General features: G+C 43.2%; 1 protein-coding gene across 2 annotated transcripts in view; it reads right to left on the bottom strand.

Moving 5' to 3' along the window:
• The window catches only part of LOC147103192 (dyslexia-associated protein KIAA0319-like protein), a 123,303-nt gene that overhangs the window by 9,773 nt on the left and 94,341 nt on the right, over positions 1–19,189 (bottom strand). The window contains exons 14-20 of one of the 2 annotated variants that reach the window (XM_085962584.1): positions 17,830–17,981; positions 12,277–12,415; positions 10,022–10,181; positions 9,408–9,550; positions 6,300–6,422; positions 5,185–5,275; positions 564–658 (exon numbers count right to left, since the gene is read on the bottom strand). In XM_085962584.1, the coding sequence (XP_085818710.1) occupies positions 564–658; positions 5,185–5,275; positions 6,300–6,422; positions 9,408–9,550; positions 10,022–10,181; positions 12,277–12,415; positions 17,830–17,981 (903 nt within the window). The other variant, XM_085962585.1, reaches the window with a different exon arrangement.

Raw genomic sequence — 19,189 nt, 5'->3', positions numbered from 1 at the left:
CACTGATTCATTTTAATGACTGGAAAATCAGGAATGCTATGAACGAGGCACATTGACCTCTGTGGCAGATTCTCCGATCTGAGCTCCTATTGAGTGAGGCTCCGCATTAGAAGCAGAGCCTCACAAAATTTACTCTGCAATGGAAACTAGGGTCAGTTCCACTGAGATCTGACTCAAGTACATCGTTTCTGAGAACGCACTGGGGCTCAGTAAAACAAGACATATCACAACACTCAGGTTATGTCATTATGTTAATGAGAGCCAGAATCAATTTATCAGCATAATAATTTCTATAGCTTTGCAAGAGTAAAATGCTTCTTGTCTGTATGCATTGAAATTCCAACATGCTGTGCCATTCAGAGAGAGGAGAAAAGATCTTGGTGACAATTTCCCACGTGGTGGGTTCCTGCTAATAGAATGGCTTTGGTGGAAGACAGAGCAGGAAGGCATCCTGTTCCTGTCACAGAGGATGCTAAGTGATGCAGGGAAACTGGAGAGGAAAAGGAGAGAGACAATGAATCCCTAAAAGTCACAGCTTCAATGTTTCTTTCTCATCCCAATACCTGGCTTGGAGCTAGACTTCAATTCCAGACTTTCGTGATCATCTGTAGCATCTAGTATTTTGTATCTGCTTTTTCTTCTAGGTTTTCCTTTGCGTCTGAAATAACAATTCAGAATATTTAGACAATTATTTCAACCGAGGTGTGTACCAGTATTACAGATACTACAAAAGAAATAAGATTAACAGATTGATAATGTATACATATGGGTGATATTTCTCCCCCACTTCACAACAAAGCTTAATAGTTTACGTGGCAGGTAACATTCGCACCACAGAAGTGCCAGGCAATGACTATCTCCAACAACCGAGAGTCTAACCACCTCCCCATGACATTCAACGGTATTACCATCGCCAAATCCCCCACCATCAACCTCCTGGGGGTCACCACTGACCAGAAACTTAACTGGACCAGCCACATAAATACCGTGGCAATAAGAGCAGGTCAGAGGCTAGGTATTCTGTGGCGAGTGTCTCACCTCCTGACTCCCCAAAGCCTTTCCACCATCTACAAGGCACAAGGAGTGTGATGGAATACTCTCCACTTGCCTGGATGAGTGCAGCTCCAACAACACTCAAGAAGCTCGACACCATCCAGGACAAAGCAGCCCGCTTGATTGGCACCCCATCCACCACCTTAAACATTCACTCCCTCCACCACCGGCGTACCGTAGCTGCAGTGTGTACCATCTACAAGATGCACTGCAGCAACTCGCCAAGGCTTCTTCGGCAGCGCCTCCCAAACCCGCGACCTCTTCCACCTAGAAGGACAAGGGCAGCAGGCGCATGGGAACACCATCACCTCCAAGTTCCCCTCCAAGTCACACACCATCCTGACTTAGAAGTATATCGCCGCCGATCCTTCATCGTCGCCTAGTCACAATCCTGGAACTCCCTCCCTAACAGCACTGTGGGAGTACCTTCACCACACAGACTGCAGCGGTTCAAGAAGGTGGCTCGCCACCACCTTCGAGGGAAATTAGGGATGGGCAATAAATGCTGGCTTTGTCAGCGATGCCCACATCCCATAATAAAATGTGAGTTTTTTAAAATTTGTCTAAGTGAAGCTTTATTCCCCCCGTATTTTAATTACAAAAAACAAATATGGTAGGATCTCTTTGGGGCTGAGATGGTTCCAAGATGTCGTGCCCGAGATGGAAGATTGTTAGTCAATCTTTTGTGGTACAATCAGAATCTGATACCAGAGTCAGGAAGGTCCACTTTAGTCTACAGTTCTGTTAATGATTGACCAGCCAGTTTGGCTCATTACAAAAGCCTTGAGGGATACACCTATCAGTGGACAACAAGTGCTTGTAAGCGGTGCGGTTTTAACAGGTTAAACTATTATAGTACCCTTGTGCACACATGATGTCCTTAAGGCACAGGTTAGTAACAGAAAAGGCTAATCTCTCTGGAATGAGGTAAGTGGGTTGTGTCATTACGGGAAGAAAAATGTGCAATTCATATCAGGCAAACAGAAACTTCACTGGGGACTTTTAAGTCTGGTAATGAATTTCCGTGCGTCACACATCCAGCTAACTCCTCCCAAAGTGATCCAGTGGATTACTGGCCTCAGCCCTGGTCGTCACTTTTTTTTTGGCATCAGTCCCAGGCCCCTGCTCTTCCCAGCTTCTGCCCCGTTGCACGTTCTACACTGATGATTCTCCAGTTGGTCTATAGTGCTTCAAAGTGAAAGAGGGAGAATGAATGTTCAAACCTTTATTCTGTACAATGACACTTAAATGACTGGGTTAGTATTAGGATGCAGTATGTGGGAAAATCTAAGTAGCACCAAAGCATTGAAAGGGGTAGGGATATATTGTGGCGGAGCCACTAAGGGACTCCGATCAATTGTATATAATTCCCTTTAATAATATGTTAGCTACAGCCTGAGTCTGTATCTTTGTTTTCACTGTTTACATGTACAGAGCGCGATCACTTTAATAGCGCAGGTAAACGCGATGACGTCACGCCGTTCATCACATGATCCCCCACTGGCGGGAAAGACGTGATGACGTCAGCCACGGGACCGCCCAAGCAGTCCTCGTGGAGCCTCCGAACTGACTAGACCTATATTCGATGTTCTCCTGTAGTTATCCGTTAAACTCTGTGGGGGAGAAATTCGGTTGTTAGCGCCACCGATTAATGCCTAAAGAGGCCGAGAAGTGGGGTGCTAGCCAATTTCCGGGCGGGCGCAAGGCGCCTAGCCCCATATTGAACATGCATTTAGCGCCGGCGCTAAATCTTAGCGCCCGCTCATGGGCGCAGGCTGATTATAACGTCATTTGAGTGTGCGACGCCTTTTGGGCGCCCCAGACCGGAAATTCAGTGGCGCCCCCCTCCGTAGTGCCTGGCGCTAATAGTGACAGCTTACCTGGGCCTTACCAAGTCGCTCTCGGGCTGGAGGAGCGTTATTTAAAGGGGACTGGTGTGGTTTAAAAGTGGCAGCCATTTTTGGATCACAACTTCCTCGAGAGCTACAAAGAGTTGCTGAGCTGCACACTGAGAGCCATTTGACCACTGAGCCAGCGCAGGCAGACGATCTTCAGCCTTCTGACCATCACCTTGCTGTTGGTGAGCCTTGACAACGGGGAACCTTCCTGTGGGCACTTATTATGGGGGCTGCATTGGAGGGGAACGTCCTGCTGCTGAATCATCTGGAAAGGGCACTGAGACGCTGGGAGAGGGGGGCGGGCATGGCCAGACGGAGGAGGACCAACAGACGTCGCCACAGCAGACCGTACGCTGGCAGGGTTATCCGACAGCAGTTTTCCTACATGAACATGCCGGAGAAGAAGTGTGTCAGAAGGCTGCGATTTAGAAAGGAGGTGGTGACTGAGCTGTGCCAGCTGCTTCAGCCAGATCTGCAGCCTCAGATAAGGTGCAGGACATCTCTGTCGGCGGCTGAGAAGATGGCTGCTGGCCTGAACTTCTACGCGAGCGGCTCTTCTCAGGCTGCGCGTCAGAGGCTGATCAGAAGTAGCTTCTAGGCCCCTCTCACGGAATGCTTGCTGCCATTCCAAGAACAGGAATGGAACCGGTCTGATACCCCCAAGCCTATGAAGGGCAAGATGCATGTAAATAGCAGGCATGGCCATTGTAAATGAAGAAAGTGTTTCATTACACAAAATGTGGTTCCTTCAAACATGAGAAAGCTATGGCAACAGAAAGCAAAACTAATACACTGACACATAACTGCCTCTCACACCCGGGAGACTGTCCAAAACATAAATCACATTCCGACCATCTTCCTTGGCCTTGATTCCACTGCGCCAACCAAAGCATCCAATGCCCCATCAGTGAGGCGTTCCGCCCTCTGCCTTACCCTTTCCATGTCTTGCTAGGTTGGTGCGCCACAGGTAGGCTCCCACCGCTTTGAAGGCCTACAAGGCAGTGAGTGTGTCTGGTGATGCCAATTGACCTGCCCCTTTAAGAGCTGGCCGGCGCCACTGTGTCTCAGGGAAAGTGATTATTGACAGCACCCTCGCTGCGCCCCGCCGCGGCGAAATTGGGTTGCGCCGCCGGGTTAGCGCCTTAAGAGTAGCGTGCAGCACCTGATTTAGCCGCAATCACCTTTAGGGGCGCTGCAACCCAATATCGCGCTAGGTGGCGCTAAATTGTGCCTGGCGCTAAACTTTGCGCATCGCCAGGACTAGCGCCCCAAACGCGGCTATACCGAATTTCTAGGCCTGTTAGTTTTCATTAAACCTCGTTTATTTGATCGCCTGAGTGGACCTCAGTCTTTTGGATAGGAACTAGACATTCCTACAATATTCTGATTCTGGGCCAATCCACTTGTTAATGCACTCAACCATTTCTCAGGATCTGATCTCTTTATCCTAGTCTAAAAGACTAAAACATTAAATTAAGATGAACTCTATGCACCACCCACACTGGCAGCCTGAGTTAAATTCAGCTGTTTACAATACATTATGAATGAATTGGAGATATCTAAGAATTCATTTCTTGCAGTGAACAGCAGGAGCTTAGCAGCACCACCAGAAGACACTTCGTGGTACTGCAAATTCTGATTAGGTGGCAAAAGCAGAAGGATGTTGAGCTTCCCAGCACTCCTCTCAAATTGATGAGCACCAAAATTCTCCCCTGGCCCCTGCAGAAAATAAAACTCTACCTCTGGGTCTAAAGCTTCAGGAAAATACTGAACTATTAGTTTTGGCCCCCGATACAAACTTCATCCCCTGCCACTGATTCCACCCCCTGCTCCCTCCCCAGCTACTCGCTCAGGCTAACCCAGACTGTGGAAAATTTGGCATTTAACTGAATGGCGGAACAGACTCAAGGGGCGAATGGCCTACTTCTGTTTCTAACAGCAACATCATGTCTTGCCATGAATAGCTCACAGAAATAAAAAGGTGATGGGAGTTTAACTAGGCTCAGTTAACAAAGCAAAACCTCTCCCCTTTTTGTGGAGCATCAGGGAGTAGTTCATCTTGCCTTACAGAAAGCATGCATTTTCATAGATGAGCTTGGAAGGACACTGGCATCAATGTTGTGGGGAAAGAGGACAGGTTACTTGCTTTGAAACAGTAGGGGGCTGTGAGGAAGTCGAGGAGAAGATGTGAAAAAGAGCCAATTTAGATTCGTGGAGGTTTCCTGATCCTTACCTTTTACAGAAGCAGAGGACCATCCAAACTAGAATTCCAATGGAGGCCAGTATGACAAATGCAGCTATAACAACATAGAGCACGCTCCATTCTAGAGGCAAAGAGAGAGCCAGGAAGGCAAATTCTTAGTAGCTTTACACATGGAAAAGAATTTGGTTCAGTTAGTGCTATGTATACCACATGATATGATCCATGAACACCAGTTGAGTAACCCCACTGTGGTGACTAGAAAGTAGACGTCAACTGAAAAATATTGTTTTGTTTTTCTAAAAGCTTATTATACGTTTGAGTTCTATTTATCAAAACTAATAATTTAACAAGGAGCTATTAATAATCCAAGACAGTACACATAACTTACCAGGCAAGTCACTATATTGGAGTATTGTTGAAGCCAAGTTAACTCTCGGGGTACTTAATTGTTCAGTAAAATAGTGAAGCAAATAAGTTGCAATGACGTCAGCCAATGAATTGTATGTGCTTTATATCACTGGTGTCAATTTGTACAGTACCTAGTCAGATTGATCTAAATCCCTTAACCCTTTGGCAAAATATTGGAGGTAGTTTTGCTATATATAAAAACAACAAAATCTCAGTGGAAACAGAAGGGCCACAAAACAACTGCTTACTATTAGGCTGCAAACAGACTGAATACATTTATACCAATGATAGAAAGCGAATGTGCTTATAAAATTTAAATAACTATTTCACGAGAGTACAATTCTATGCATTTAATTCATAAAGTTTTAAAAGGCAGTGATTGCTGACTGGCTGATTTTATGCTTCAAACATGTCTGCTACTATCCCAAATATTTTTAAGAGTCTATTTAACTATTTATTACTGTAGTGATTGTTGAGCCATCACATATTTATACTTTAGGTTATAGATATTTTTCAAAGTTTTTTTGGCTACAAAGCAGGGAGATCATCTTCTACATGGGTCGGCTTATACACGTGGGTCGGCTTATACACGTGTATATAAAGTACACAAATTCTTCTGTACAGTCTTTTGATATGTGCCCCATCCCCAATACACAACTATACATATTTTGTTCTGTTCAGATTTAGTTCAAACTGGCAATTTGATCCTGTTTAATGAATGTTTTTCTCCAACTTACCACAGTTGCTTTCTCCATCTCCCAGCTGAACGCGAATGAAGTTCTCCATCCAGAATGGGTCACAGATGCAACGCTTATTGAAAGAATCACACCGGCCATGGTCTGAGCAATTCAACTGACAGACTTTAGTCAGGAGACAGCAGAATAGAAGTGAAGGGAGGGGAACAGAGCAGGTTAGTAATGGTTAGCTGTAAAAACATGCTTTTAAACTCTAATGCCTAGCGAGTTATTTTTTTTCCAGTTGCAAACAAATATCAGAGAACCTATAAAATGTTTATCTTCTGTAAGCATGTAAATTCCTGTTGATGTTTCTTGATGGTTTCTTATTCCTCAGGTCACAGGACCCTGTGCTCACTTCATTAAGCTACTTGTGCTACCATAACACCCTTTTCTTGATAAAAAAACCCAATTTCACTGAGGATTGGTAGTTCCTATGTAATTCAGTTCAATACTTAAGTGAAAATTATGCAACAGTGAGTACGAGTTCCTGGATTCACATTCACCTGTAATTCTTAGCAGCAAACACAGATGACAGCAGAGCAGGGAGCCTAATCAAGTATACACACAGCATTCTGACAAGAGGAATAAGAAATAGGCAAATTACTAGGTGAATCGATGCAAAGAATTTTATATGAGGAAGAAAAAAGGGAGAATCAGGTTCTGCCCCATAAAAGGCAACTCTTAGTGACTTACTGAGAAGAGCTAAAGAATTCTCATTCTCACACCAAGCTGAGAAAAGCAGTATGGTGGCCATAATGGACAGCAAACAACTTCCACCTACAACAAGTTCATGGACAGTTTAAAAAAAATACTCCAGTCTTCTCAAAGACATTTTGTACAGTCTTTAAATGCTACAAGATATTTTTATTGTTTTGACACAATTTATGTTGATATACTGTAGACTGAAATAGTTCTCTGCAAGAACTAAACGATATAAGCTGTGAGGATAAGAAATATGTGACAGCATCACCGTTAACGTGATCAGTAGATGTGGACATCTGGAATAACCTGACCTGAAAAATTAATGCTTGAATTGTTCAAAGCACAGAATCTTATTAAAAGGCAGGATTCTTTCACAAACTTTAATGGAAGTCGATTGAATGGTTTTAATTTTTGAAAGTATTTAAATGTGAGCAGCTTTTTTATAAAAGGAAAAATCAGGATTCTTTCTGGTTGGCTTTGAACAGGATTGGCTTGCCCAACTCAAAAAAAATATATAGCAAACACTCTTTGGTCATGACAAGGCTAGACTGGTCAAGCCTGTTTTTCTTTTCGATAACTAGCAGAGCAAATATATGGATTATAAAATACATTCTGCTCTATTCATTTGCAACGCAAGCACAATACTGTATACATGCTAAAGCCATACCATCAAGCATCTGTAAAAGTTATTGGCTATAGCCACCATACCACCATTAGAGATAATGTGCATGCAGGTTTGTGAAATCTTTTAAAAAGAAAGTTAGACCAGTAACAAAATGTACCAATCCAGTCCATTCTGACTTTCTTTTTAAAGAAAGAACCTGGTACAAGTCAAATACTGGCCCCGTTAAAGGCTACTGTAAAAAAATGTAGAGGAGCCTTACACCAGCTTCATAGCTGGGATAATTCCATGACCAGTAAAGGTCTGGTACTGTTCCAGAGTGCATACTAGTGTAACAGCATTCACAGAATTAGACATCTGCTATCATAGCCTTAGTATACCTACAATACTTCTATCCAATATATTCATGAATCTTTAGGTGGCAGTTGGAGTTAAAATAGGCAGTTGATAAATAGCAAATCATTAGGCATGCAATATCATCTGTTGCATTAAAACAGGCAGTGCCTCCTCCCAGTCTGTAATTCCCTGGAGCATGTCTGCAATGTGCTGAGGAGTACCAATACACCAAACGAACTCTAGAAAATCTACAGAGCAAGAACCAAGTAAAACAAGTATGAATTCCATTTCAAATGAGTGCTGTGCTTCATATTTACATTAATAGACAGTGCAATGAAGCCATAATGATGGCACTGGAGGAATATTCAGCAAAGAGTCACCATCATTATCAGAACATTGCTATTACAGTGACCTATTATGTAAAGGTAACACGATAGTGAATGATCAGAGCTGTCATTCCCAAATATCTGAAGGTTTTACTCCAGAAGAATAACAAGTATATTAGCAGCATTCATTTATATAAAGCTCCTTCTGTTTCAAAGCATTTCACAAGGGGAAGAGACAATACTGAACAGGAAAAGGAGAAATTTCAGGGCATGGGGATTTTTAGGAGGCTTTTGAATGCAGGGAGACAGTTTTAAATATTTTTTTTCTCCCAATAACAATTTGTTATATAAGGAAAATATTTTGACTCGAGGAGCATATAGCAATGAGGATGGATTTGTGTCTCTGCCAATATTAATTTAACTGGCATATGGATGCCAGTGGGCAGAACTCAGCCTGTATGTGAAGTATACATGGACAAGACTCGTGGTATTCAGTGAAAGCAATCACTCTCCACATGCAAGTCTACTCCATTAAGGTGGTAAAAACCCGCATGGGAATGGATTTAAGTGAATGTGGTTTGCGTGGAGTCATTTTCACCCTCTTGTCCCAGCTAGGGTCTGCTGGTTTATTGTCCCTGCACCTCTAAATTAAAGCCCTCTATGTGGGACGGTCAGACTGCGATTGGGCAGAAACCATGACTTCTACCAATCTGACCTCTACCCTTTGACCTTCTTGATAAAGTAGAGGTTTAACAAGCACCCAAGAACCAGGAGTTCCAAAAGAACCTCTCAATGCATGCTTGAAATAAAAGGGGGGCAGTCCAAGAACAATTTGCTTGAAAAGCAAATTCAGCACCCACAGAAATGGTACGGTCAACACCTTATTCATCTTTTGCTTTTAAGATCCTGGGATCAGAGTTTATTTTTCAATCAAAAGTGGCCAGAAAATAATAAAAAGATGCAACAGTTTTTAGTTCATCAACAATAATATTACCTTGACTGCTCTTGTTTATATTATATTCTGCACGATAATGCCTCTCCTCATTTTAAAATATACTAAACTCAATATAATCTTACTTTGACAAATCTGTACAAAAAATGGAATCATTAATTCTCACTCACTGACTGTGGCGACTTGCAGAGCCCGGAAAACTAGAAAGTCTGATTTCTGCTTCCGAAATTTATTCTTCAGAATCCGAGCGACATCCTGTCCCTTCAATACCTGATGTACTTGTGTATTCCTTACACAAAAGATAATCTGTGTGCTGTGAAAATAAATGAGCAGAATTACAATAGAAGACATTGTGTGACTGATAATCGATAGCTGTGCGCTGGCCATATTTTACACAATTCTCCCATACCACCTTTTTGGTAAAGAAATAATTTTACTTGAACAACATTTTTTTTTACTTGAGAGCCAACAAATGTTTGAATAGAGCCACCAGGATCGGAATGTTTGTTCAAAATACCAATAAGCAGTTTTGTTACCAAAAAAATGCTTTAATTGTGGACTACAAATGGCTAGTGTAAAATTGTTAAAGAAAAATTGTGAACTTTATACATTCTAGTTGATACCAATAAATGGAAATTAAATATCACTTGCAAATAGGACAGAGGTGTAGGATTAACAGCTTTTCTTTGGGCACAAGAAGACGCAATGTTGTTATTCAATGCAAAATGGACAATTATTTTCCCAGCACAGTCAGCCCCATTCATACACACACAAAACTCCTCACCTCTGTTCAGTGTAAGGTTGAATTTTCTGTACAGTAATATCTGAATCAAGGACCCCTAGCAGGACAGCTATTTGCCGGATTAGCATGCCCTTTTGCCTCTCAGTTAACTGACTGACACTGACATCCAGGATAATTTCTACAAGATCATTCTTTCTGGGATCTGAAAACAAAAAAGGAAATTTTTATTTCACCTGTCAAATCTTTAAGTCCTTGATTATTATTTAGACTATCTTTGCCCTACCTCAACCCATTAAACAATTTTTCATGTCGCACAACAATAGAGTTAAACTAATTTAACTCGATTTAGAGCTCTGTGCTGTTTCAGAAATTGTGCAGCCAAGAGTTGTAAAATATGTGACCCGAGCAGGACTCTGATTAATATATATAATGAAATTAACATGAAATAGATGTAAAAACATACTGATTTAAGAGTGAATCGAGAGACATTGGCGGTTCTTTTTAAAAACAACTCATCTGGTATGAACTCTGACTTCTTGTTCTTCAAGCCAAAGATAATTGTGAATCTCAGTTCGGAGCAGAGTGCAAATAATTTAGCATAATTCAGATTGTTGTATTCTCTCACATTCAATTCGATTTTCAAGTTAAAAGCCAAGATTTCAGTAATTGGAAACCAAGTTATTAATCATCTCTCTAGATTGACACGCATTTTTATAGACCCAATGTCATAGAAAATATGCCAAAAAAGCACAAACATGCACGACACAATATGGCATAAAGACTGGTACAGAATGAAGCAGAGATTTGTGCACAAAAAGGAAAGCAAGAACAAATGAATGAAAGACATAGCTAGTCAACACATGGGCACACATATGGTCGGTACAATTTATCTGGAACAGAATTGACTTTGGTAAGCTGAAATTGCCCCTGGTTATGGCAGCAATACAAAAAAGAATTATAATCGACTGCCAAACTCAGTGCTTCAGTGAGATTTCTTCGTTTCCAGGCTACCAGCATTTATTCACAATTCTTCAGAATTATGGTCATAACCATAATTCAATTTAAATGGAAGGAGACATCTCCAGGAATTAAAACTCAGAACCCTCCAGCACAATAAAACTGAAGCATGTCCAATTTTCTAGCTTGTCTATTTCATCATATATGGGTGTAAAATGGGCCCACTGTGATTCCTGTGTGATGCTGGAAGAGGGTGAACAATTTTCTTTCTACTCAATACAAGTTTGGCTCAGTTGGTTTAGCTGTCACCTCTGGGCCAGGTAGTTGTGGGTTTGAGCAGTACACCATGACTAGAAAGCACAATCTTGCTGTCACTCAAGTGTAGGACCGAGGTGTTCCATATTGTTGGAGGTGCCATCTTTTGAATGAGATGCTAAGCCAGGATGCTGACTGTCTGCTCTGGCGGCAGAAGTGGATGTTAAAGGTCCCAGGACGCTGTTTGAAGAGCAGCAGGGAATCCTCCCCGTTACAGTGGCCAACACTCCTCCCTCACCCAAGCCCAGAAAACAACAGATTAACTGGCCATTCATCTCATTGTGTGTTTGGAGGATGTTGCTGATGTACAACGTTTTCTGCGTTTGTCTACATAACAATAATCACTGCATTCCAGTCAATAATTCATGTGTGAAACACTTCAAGATGTTCTATAAATGTAAGTATTAGTTATTATATCTCGAAGGACATTTCAGAAAAGATTTGGGAAACATTTGAAGAGCATTTCCAGTTTGGGTCAACATACTTGTACAAAGACATGGTGGTAATGGAAAGGGTTAAAAAAAAAGGCCAACAAAAATTACATTCGATCTTAAACTAATAAATTATGAAGGGAGACCAATCTTTTCTAACATAATTTGGGCAGTTTTTCCATTTTTAAATGAATAAAACCTACTTTCATGTCAGACTTTTGACTAAACACTGTAGCCCAGTGGAGGATTGAACACTGTAGCCCAGCGGAGGATTGAACACTGTAGCCCAGCGGAGGATTGAACACTGTAGCCCAGCGGAGGATTGAACACTGTAGCCCAGCGGAGGATTAAACACTGTAGCCCAGCGGAGGATTGAACACTGTAGCCCAGCGGAGGATTAAACACTGTAGCCCAGTGGAGGATTGAACACTGTAGCCCAGCGGAGGATTGAACACTGTAGCCCAGCGGAGGATTGAACACTGTAGCCCAGCAGAGGATTAAACACTGTAGCCCAGTGGAGGATTGAACACTGTAGCCCAGAGGAGGATTAAACACTGTAGCCCAGTGGAGGATTGAAGGCTGATTTCTACTCACCAGGTCTGACTTCCAATGTTGCTGTGTCAATATGATTTTCTCCTTTTGCATCAGTTACTTTTAGGCGAAATCTGTACAGTCCTTCAACCAAATTGGATAGGAAAAGCACAGGCCGGTGATCAGAGTTATTCAGCACATCCTGTTAGAGTGGTGGAAAGTGTACAAGAAAATATTTCTAAAAAATTAAGCTTTTAAGGGAAAATTTTGGAATAATGTTATGTGTATGATCAACTTTCAAATATACTGATATATATCGAAGATCATACTGTAGTTGGAGCACAATATAGGAAAAAATAAACATTTTACAGGCTTTTTCTGGATGTGGTACAGAAACATTGCCATGTTACTCGTTATTAGGAGAAAGTAAACAATTGAGAAACTGCTTGAACACTTTCTTGCTTTGTATTATTGGGCCTCAGAGCAATTATCAGAACATTACTTTACATTCCTGCATCACTAGAGCTTAACATACTTGTAGTCTCAGACTTGTTGGATTGACTCGATATTGTTTGATGTACTGCTTTCCTCCCTCAGCCTCTGCACCGAACGACATCTCATCCTCAGTGATTTCAACCTCCATCTCAATTCATCATGCTCTCTCTCCTCGGAGTTCAGTAGCCTCCTATCCTCCCTTAATCGCTCCCTCCATGTAAACTCCCCAGCCCACATTCACGGCCACCCCCTTGACCTTGCCGTCTCTCGTGGCCTCGCTACTCCCATTGTGTCAATCGCAGATAAGGCTATCTCTGACCACTTCCTTGCATCGCTCTCCACCCACATCCCCCTTCCACCCCCGCCCACCACCCACGCCAACCCTACTTCCTTCTGCGTCCGCCCCTGGAAAAAACTCTCTCCCAACTCTCTTACAACTGCACTTATGCAATCCCAACTGTCCAGCCTTTGGCCCTCCATTCACCACGACATTTCTGCAGCTACCAATCTGCTCAACCACACCCTCACCACCACCTGTGATGCCCTAGTCCCTATTAAAACAATTACTGTCTCTCACCCTGGCTGTTCCCTCTGGTACGGCCCTCATCTTCGCACCCTTAAGTCCAAGGGACGCAGACTTGAATGGATATGGCAGACAACTGGTTTAGCCATTCACTGCCAGATCTGGCTGGACCACAAAGCATTATCGGGTCCTGCTCTCATCTGCCAAAGTTGCTCACTATTCCAGAATCATTCTGGAATGCAAAGATAAATCCCGGCTTCTATTCCCCACTGCTAACCGTCTTCTTAAACCCCTCTCCCCTGTCTCCTCCACCCTCACCTCCAACAACAAGTGTGAGGAGCTCATGGACTTCTTTGTCTGCAAGATTGAGATCATCTGTTCAGCTGCCTCTGCCACTTCCTTTCCTTCCCCTAGCCCACCGGGCCAAACTTCCTCTAATGTTCCCCTCTGCCCTAGCCCTGAACTCACATCTTTCTCCAGTTTCTCCCCGATCTCCCCTTATGACCTCGCCGTGCTCATCTTGTCCACGAGCCCCACTTCCTGCTCCCTCGATCCTATTCCCACCAAGCTGCTGACCCCCCAACTTCCTTTTCTGGCTCCCATGTTAGCGGACATGGTTAACGGTTCTCTCTCCTCAGGTCTCCTCTCCCTCAAATCTGCCGTCATCACCTCTCTCCTCAAAAAACCAACCCTTGACCCCTCCGTCCTTGCAAACTACCGCCCCATCTCCAACCTCCCTTTCCTCTCCAAAGTCCTTGAATGTGTTGTCACCTCCCAAATCCGTGCCCATCTTTCCCACAATTCCATGTTTGAATCCCTCCAATCAGGTTTCTGTCCCTGCCACAGTACCGAAACGACTCTCATCAAAGTCAGAAATGACATCATAAGAACATAAGAAGTAGGAGCAGGAGTAGGTCATATGGCCCCTCGGGCCTGCTCCGCCATTCAATAGGATCATGGCTGATCCGAATCTAGACTCACGTCCACTTCCCTGCCCTCTCCCCGTAACCCCTAATTCCCTTATCTGCTAGGAAAATGTCTATCTCTGTTTTAAATTTATTTAATGTTGCAGCTTCCACAGCTCTCTGGGGTAGCAAATTCCATAGATTTACTACCCTCTGAGTGAAGAAGTATCTCATCTCAGTTTTGAAAGGGCAGCCCCTTATTCTAAGATTATGCCCCCTAGTTCTAGTCTCACCCATCAGTGGAAACATCCTCACTGCATCCACCCGATCAAGACCCCTCACAATCTTATATGTTTCGATAAGATCGCCTCTCATTCTTCTGAACTCCAATGAGTAGAGGCCCAACCTACTCAACCTTTCCTCATACGTCAACCCCCTCATCTCTGGAATCAACCGAGTGAACCTTCTCTGAATCGCCTCGAGAGCAAGTATATCTTTTCTTAAATATGGAAACCAAAACTGCACGCAGTATTCCAGGTGTGGCCTCACCAATACCCTGTATAACTGCAGCAAGACGTCCCTGTTTTTATACTCCATCCCCCTTGCAATAAAAGCCAAGATTCCATTGGCCTTCCTGATCACCTGCTGCACCTGCATACTAACTTTTTGTGTTTCATGCACCAGGACCCCAGATCCCTTTGTAATGTAGCACTTTGAAGTTTCTCTCCATTTAGATAATAACTTGCTCTTTGATTTTTTCTGCCAAAGTGCATAACCTCACACTTTCCAATATTATATTCCATCTGCCAAATCTCTGCCCACTCACTTAGCCTGTCTATGTCCTTTTGCAGGTTTTTTATGTCCTCCTCACTCACTGCTTTCCCTCCCATCTTTGTATCGTCGGCAAACTTGGATACGTTGCACTCGGTCCCTTCCTCCAAATCGTTAATATAGATTGTAAAGAGTTGGGGTCCCAGCACTGACCCCTGCGGAACACCACTAGTTACTGATTGCCATCCTGAGAATGAACCATTTATCCCAACTCTCTGTTTTCTGTTAGATAGCCAATCTTCCACCCATGCCAGTATATGACCCCCAATCCCGTGATTTTTTATCTTGATCAGTAATCTTTTGTGTGGCACCTTGTCAAATGCCTTTTGGAAGTCCAGATACACTACATCCACTGGTTCCCCTTTATCCACCCTGTATGTTACGTCCTCAAAGAATTCGAGCAAATTTGTCAAACATGACTTCCCCTTCATAAAACCATGCTGACTCTGTCCTATTAAATTATGTTTATCCAAATGCTCTGTTACTGTTTCCTTAATAATGGACTCCAACATTTTGCCAACCACAGATGTTAGGCTAACTGGTCTATAGTTTCCAGCTTTTTGTCTACTTCCCTTCTTAAATAAGGGTGTTACATTAGCAGTTTTCCAATCTGCCGGGACCTTTCCTGAGTCCAGGGAGTTTTGGAAAATAATCACCAATGCATCCACAATCCCTACCGCCACTCCTCTCAAGACCCTAGGATGTAGGCCATCAGGTCCGGGGGATTTATCCGCCTTAAGTCCCATTATTTTACCGAGTACCATCTCCTTAGTGATTTTAATCGTGTTTAGCTCCTCCCCCCCCATTGTCCCCTGTTTGTCCAGTGTTGGGATATTTTTAGTGTCCTCTACTGTAAAGACTGATACAAAATATTTGTTCAGCGTCTTTGCCATCTCCATGTTCCCCACCACTAGTTTCCCTGGTCTCATCCTCTAAGGGACCAACGTTCACTTTAGTGACTGTGGCAAAGGTAAACTATCCCTCCTCGTCCATCTTGACTTGTCTGCAGCCTTTGACACGGTTGACCACTCCATCCTTCTCCAACGCCTCTCCACCGTCATCCAGCTGGGTGGGACTGCACTGGCCTGGTTCCATTCTTAGCTATCTAATCGTAGCCAGAGAATCAACCTGCAACGGCTTCTCTTCCCGCTCCCGCATAGTTATCTCTGGTGTCCCCCTCCTAGTTCACATCTACATGCTTCCCCTAGGCGACATCACCCGAAAACACAGCGTCAGTTTCCACGTGCACGCTGACGACACCCAGATCTACCTCACCACCACTTCTCTCGACTCCTCCATGGTCTCTAAATTGTCAGACTGCTTCTCAGACATCCAGTTCTGGATGAGCAGAAATTTTCTTCAATTAAATATTGGGAAGACCGAAGCCATTGTTTTCGGTCCCCGCCACAAACTCCGTCCCCTAGTCACTGACTCTATCCCTCTCCCTAACATCTGTCTGAGGCTGAACCACACTGTTCGCAACCTTGGTGTCATATTTGACCCTGAAGTGAGTTTCCGACCACATAACAAGACTGCCTATTTCCACCCACCCCCACCCTGCGCTCCTCTAATTCTGCCCTCTTGAGCATCCCTGATAATAATCGCTCAACCATTGGTGGCCGTGCCTTCTGTTGCCTCGGCACCAAGCTACAGAATTCCCTGCCTAAACCTCTCTGCCTCTCTTTCCTCCCTTAGACGCTCCTTAAAACCTACCTTTTTGACCAAGCTTTTGATCACCTGCCCTAATTTCTCCTTATGTGGCTCGGTGTCAATTGTTTGTCTTATAATAATCCTGCGAAGCACCTTGGGATGTTTTACTACGTTAAAGGCGCTATATAAATACAAGTTGTTGTTGTTTGATATTGTTTTGTATCGCTGAGAGAACATTTGCAAATGGTAATAATCATAATTGTTTCTGTTTGGTCAAAGTGTTGGTGAAGAGATCATTTTTCAAATAAGTAGAATATCACATTAAGACAACATTAAAAAAACAAGCACCATTCCATAACTAAATACAATGCTCTCATGGAGAACATTGCATTACAATTGTATTTCTACACGAACCTTCATAATTTACCTATACCTATGATACCTTGGCCTCGATACTAACGCCCCCACACCACGACAGGCAGGACACTTCATTATCATATTTAAATTGGACTCTCACCGTGCAGTTGGGAGCCCGATTTAAATTTAACAGCTACCGGCCAGGTTTCCCAGAGCTTGGGAAACATGGCACTGAAATGGAGATGAGAGCAGCAGGTTAGTGCTTTTTAGAGCACTCCTTGTGGGCCAGGAGGAGCAGGAGTGCTCTCCCACCACCCCCCTCCCTGGCCACTCAAGGAAACCTGGGGCCTCCCTTCTCCCGATTGTTTCCTCTCCTCGATACCATGATCGCCACTGCCCCCTCTCCCCCCAACCCCACCTCACCACGAAGCCCCGATTTCAAGCCTCCTGCCAGGCTTTGACCGACATCCCTTCCCCCACCCCCACCAAGCTCCGATCCCGTGCCCTCCCTCCAGATTGCTGGGCATTGACCCCTCCCCTCGGGGGACCGTTCCTAAAGGACCCCAGTTGCGGCCTCCTGCCACTGGTTTTCCCGCCCGACAGCCAACCCCAGCCTGTCAATTTAGCCGGGTGGGAAACGGAAGAAGAAAATGATAATGAAGTCCTGCCGTTAATATCAGCAGGCCCTCTGTATCCTCGGACTTCCCACCCCACCCTCTCCCAACCGAGCTCCCACGCACCCTCCCTGTAAATATCAGGGCACTTATATATCTTTTCAACTCATTAAACAATGACTACAACAAAATTGGTGCAATGTTTTTATAGCGCATTTCATTTGTGAACTGAACTACTTACTCCAGCTGCTGGACTGCTCTCGTCTCTCATCCACAGGTAGCTGACAATCCCCTTATCGTCTGATGATTTTGATCCATCAAGCATAGCTGTGTTACTGGGTAGGGTGATCACTACATTCCTTGCTATCTTAGCAACTGGAGCCTTGTTGCTTTCTGTAAAACAGAAATACATTTGTTATCCATACCACAGATCTTAGAAAATATTAAAATACAAATGTAATTCACATATCAGGTTCAAATGCAATGCTGCAATTAATAGCCCAGTCAGATACCCATTCATACTTGTAACCTAATTCGTAACAATACTGGTTTCTTCAATTTTAGGGCTTTAGTTATACATTTCAAGACTTAATTGTCAACACAAACTGTCTTTATATAACTTTCATCTACCAGGGTTATGTAATGCAAGAGCCCCTGTGCTTATTCAATATCAACAAAATGTGGCAAGGAGTTTTACTCAAAGTGCAGTGGCCCATTTAACAAAGTTATCACTGCTGTACTACATTTTAGTAAGAATTAGTAAAACACACTTTATAAAGTATTGTTTGCTTGATTGCCAGAGCTTTTTCTGAATTGGTTAGTTTTTTTCTGGCGGTTAAGGGGGTGGGTGAATCTTGTACAGGTATCTGATGGACTACGTTTTAATAGCCTGATGATCTTTTCTCGCACTTCTTTTCATATGTTTCTATATGATTAAACAGAAATGAAAAAAAGAAAAATACAGTACCCTATAGTACTCTGAATGCTTGCTGGGACTCGACAGTCCTTGTTGGTATTGAAACTAAATTTTAATTCTGAAACTCTGGATGTAGTATGCAGGACCAGGAAGGATGCCAGCCTACACACGTACAATGAGAACTGCTCTCTGGCAGACCTGCAACATACACCAGTTGAGCAGCTCTCTTCTGACTGTGAAACTTGTTGATCATTGCAGCAGTCTGCTTGAAACCTGATACAATGTTTAATTTTTGCAATGGACAGAAGAATAGACAGCTTAAAAAAAACTACCGGGAGAAAACTTCACGCTTTGACTTTCATTTATAATCATAGCAATAACCAAGATAACATTGTGATTTTATTTTCCCTTGATGTCACTTTCAATATTTTCCTAGAGGCATTTTCCGTTTGGTAGACCAGACATTCTTTAAATTTGTGTGTACTAGAATCAATGAATCCAAAACCAGTCAATCCAACTAGTTTGAAATCTCCATCATTGGAATGAGTTATCAACAGGCCCAAATATGATTTTGACGTCTGCTCTTTTCTTTTTATTCGTTACTGGCAAGGCCAGCATTTATTGCCCATCCGTAATTGCCCTCAAGAAGGTGGTGACCTTCTTGAACCGCTGCAGTCTGTGTGTT

The sequence above is a fragment of the Somniosus microcephalus genome, chromosome 20 (assembly GCF_052327205.1).
Source record: "Somniosus microcephalus isolate GS21.2 chromosome 20, FLI_Smic_1.0, whole genome shotgun sequence".
NCBI classification, from domain to species: Eukaryota; Metazoa; Chordata; class Chondrichthyes; order Squaliformes; family Somniosidae; genus Somniosus; species Somniosus microcephalus.
Note: the sequence above shows the minus strand (reverse complement) of the source record. Positions and strands in the feature narration are given on the sequence as shown.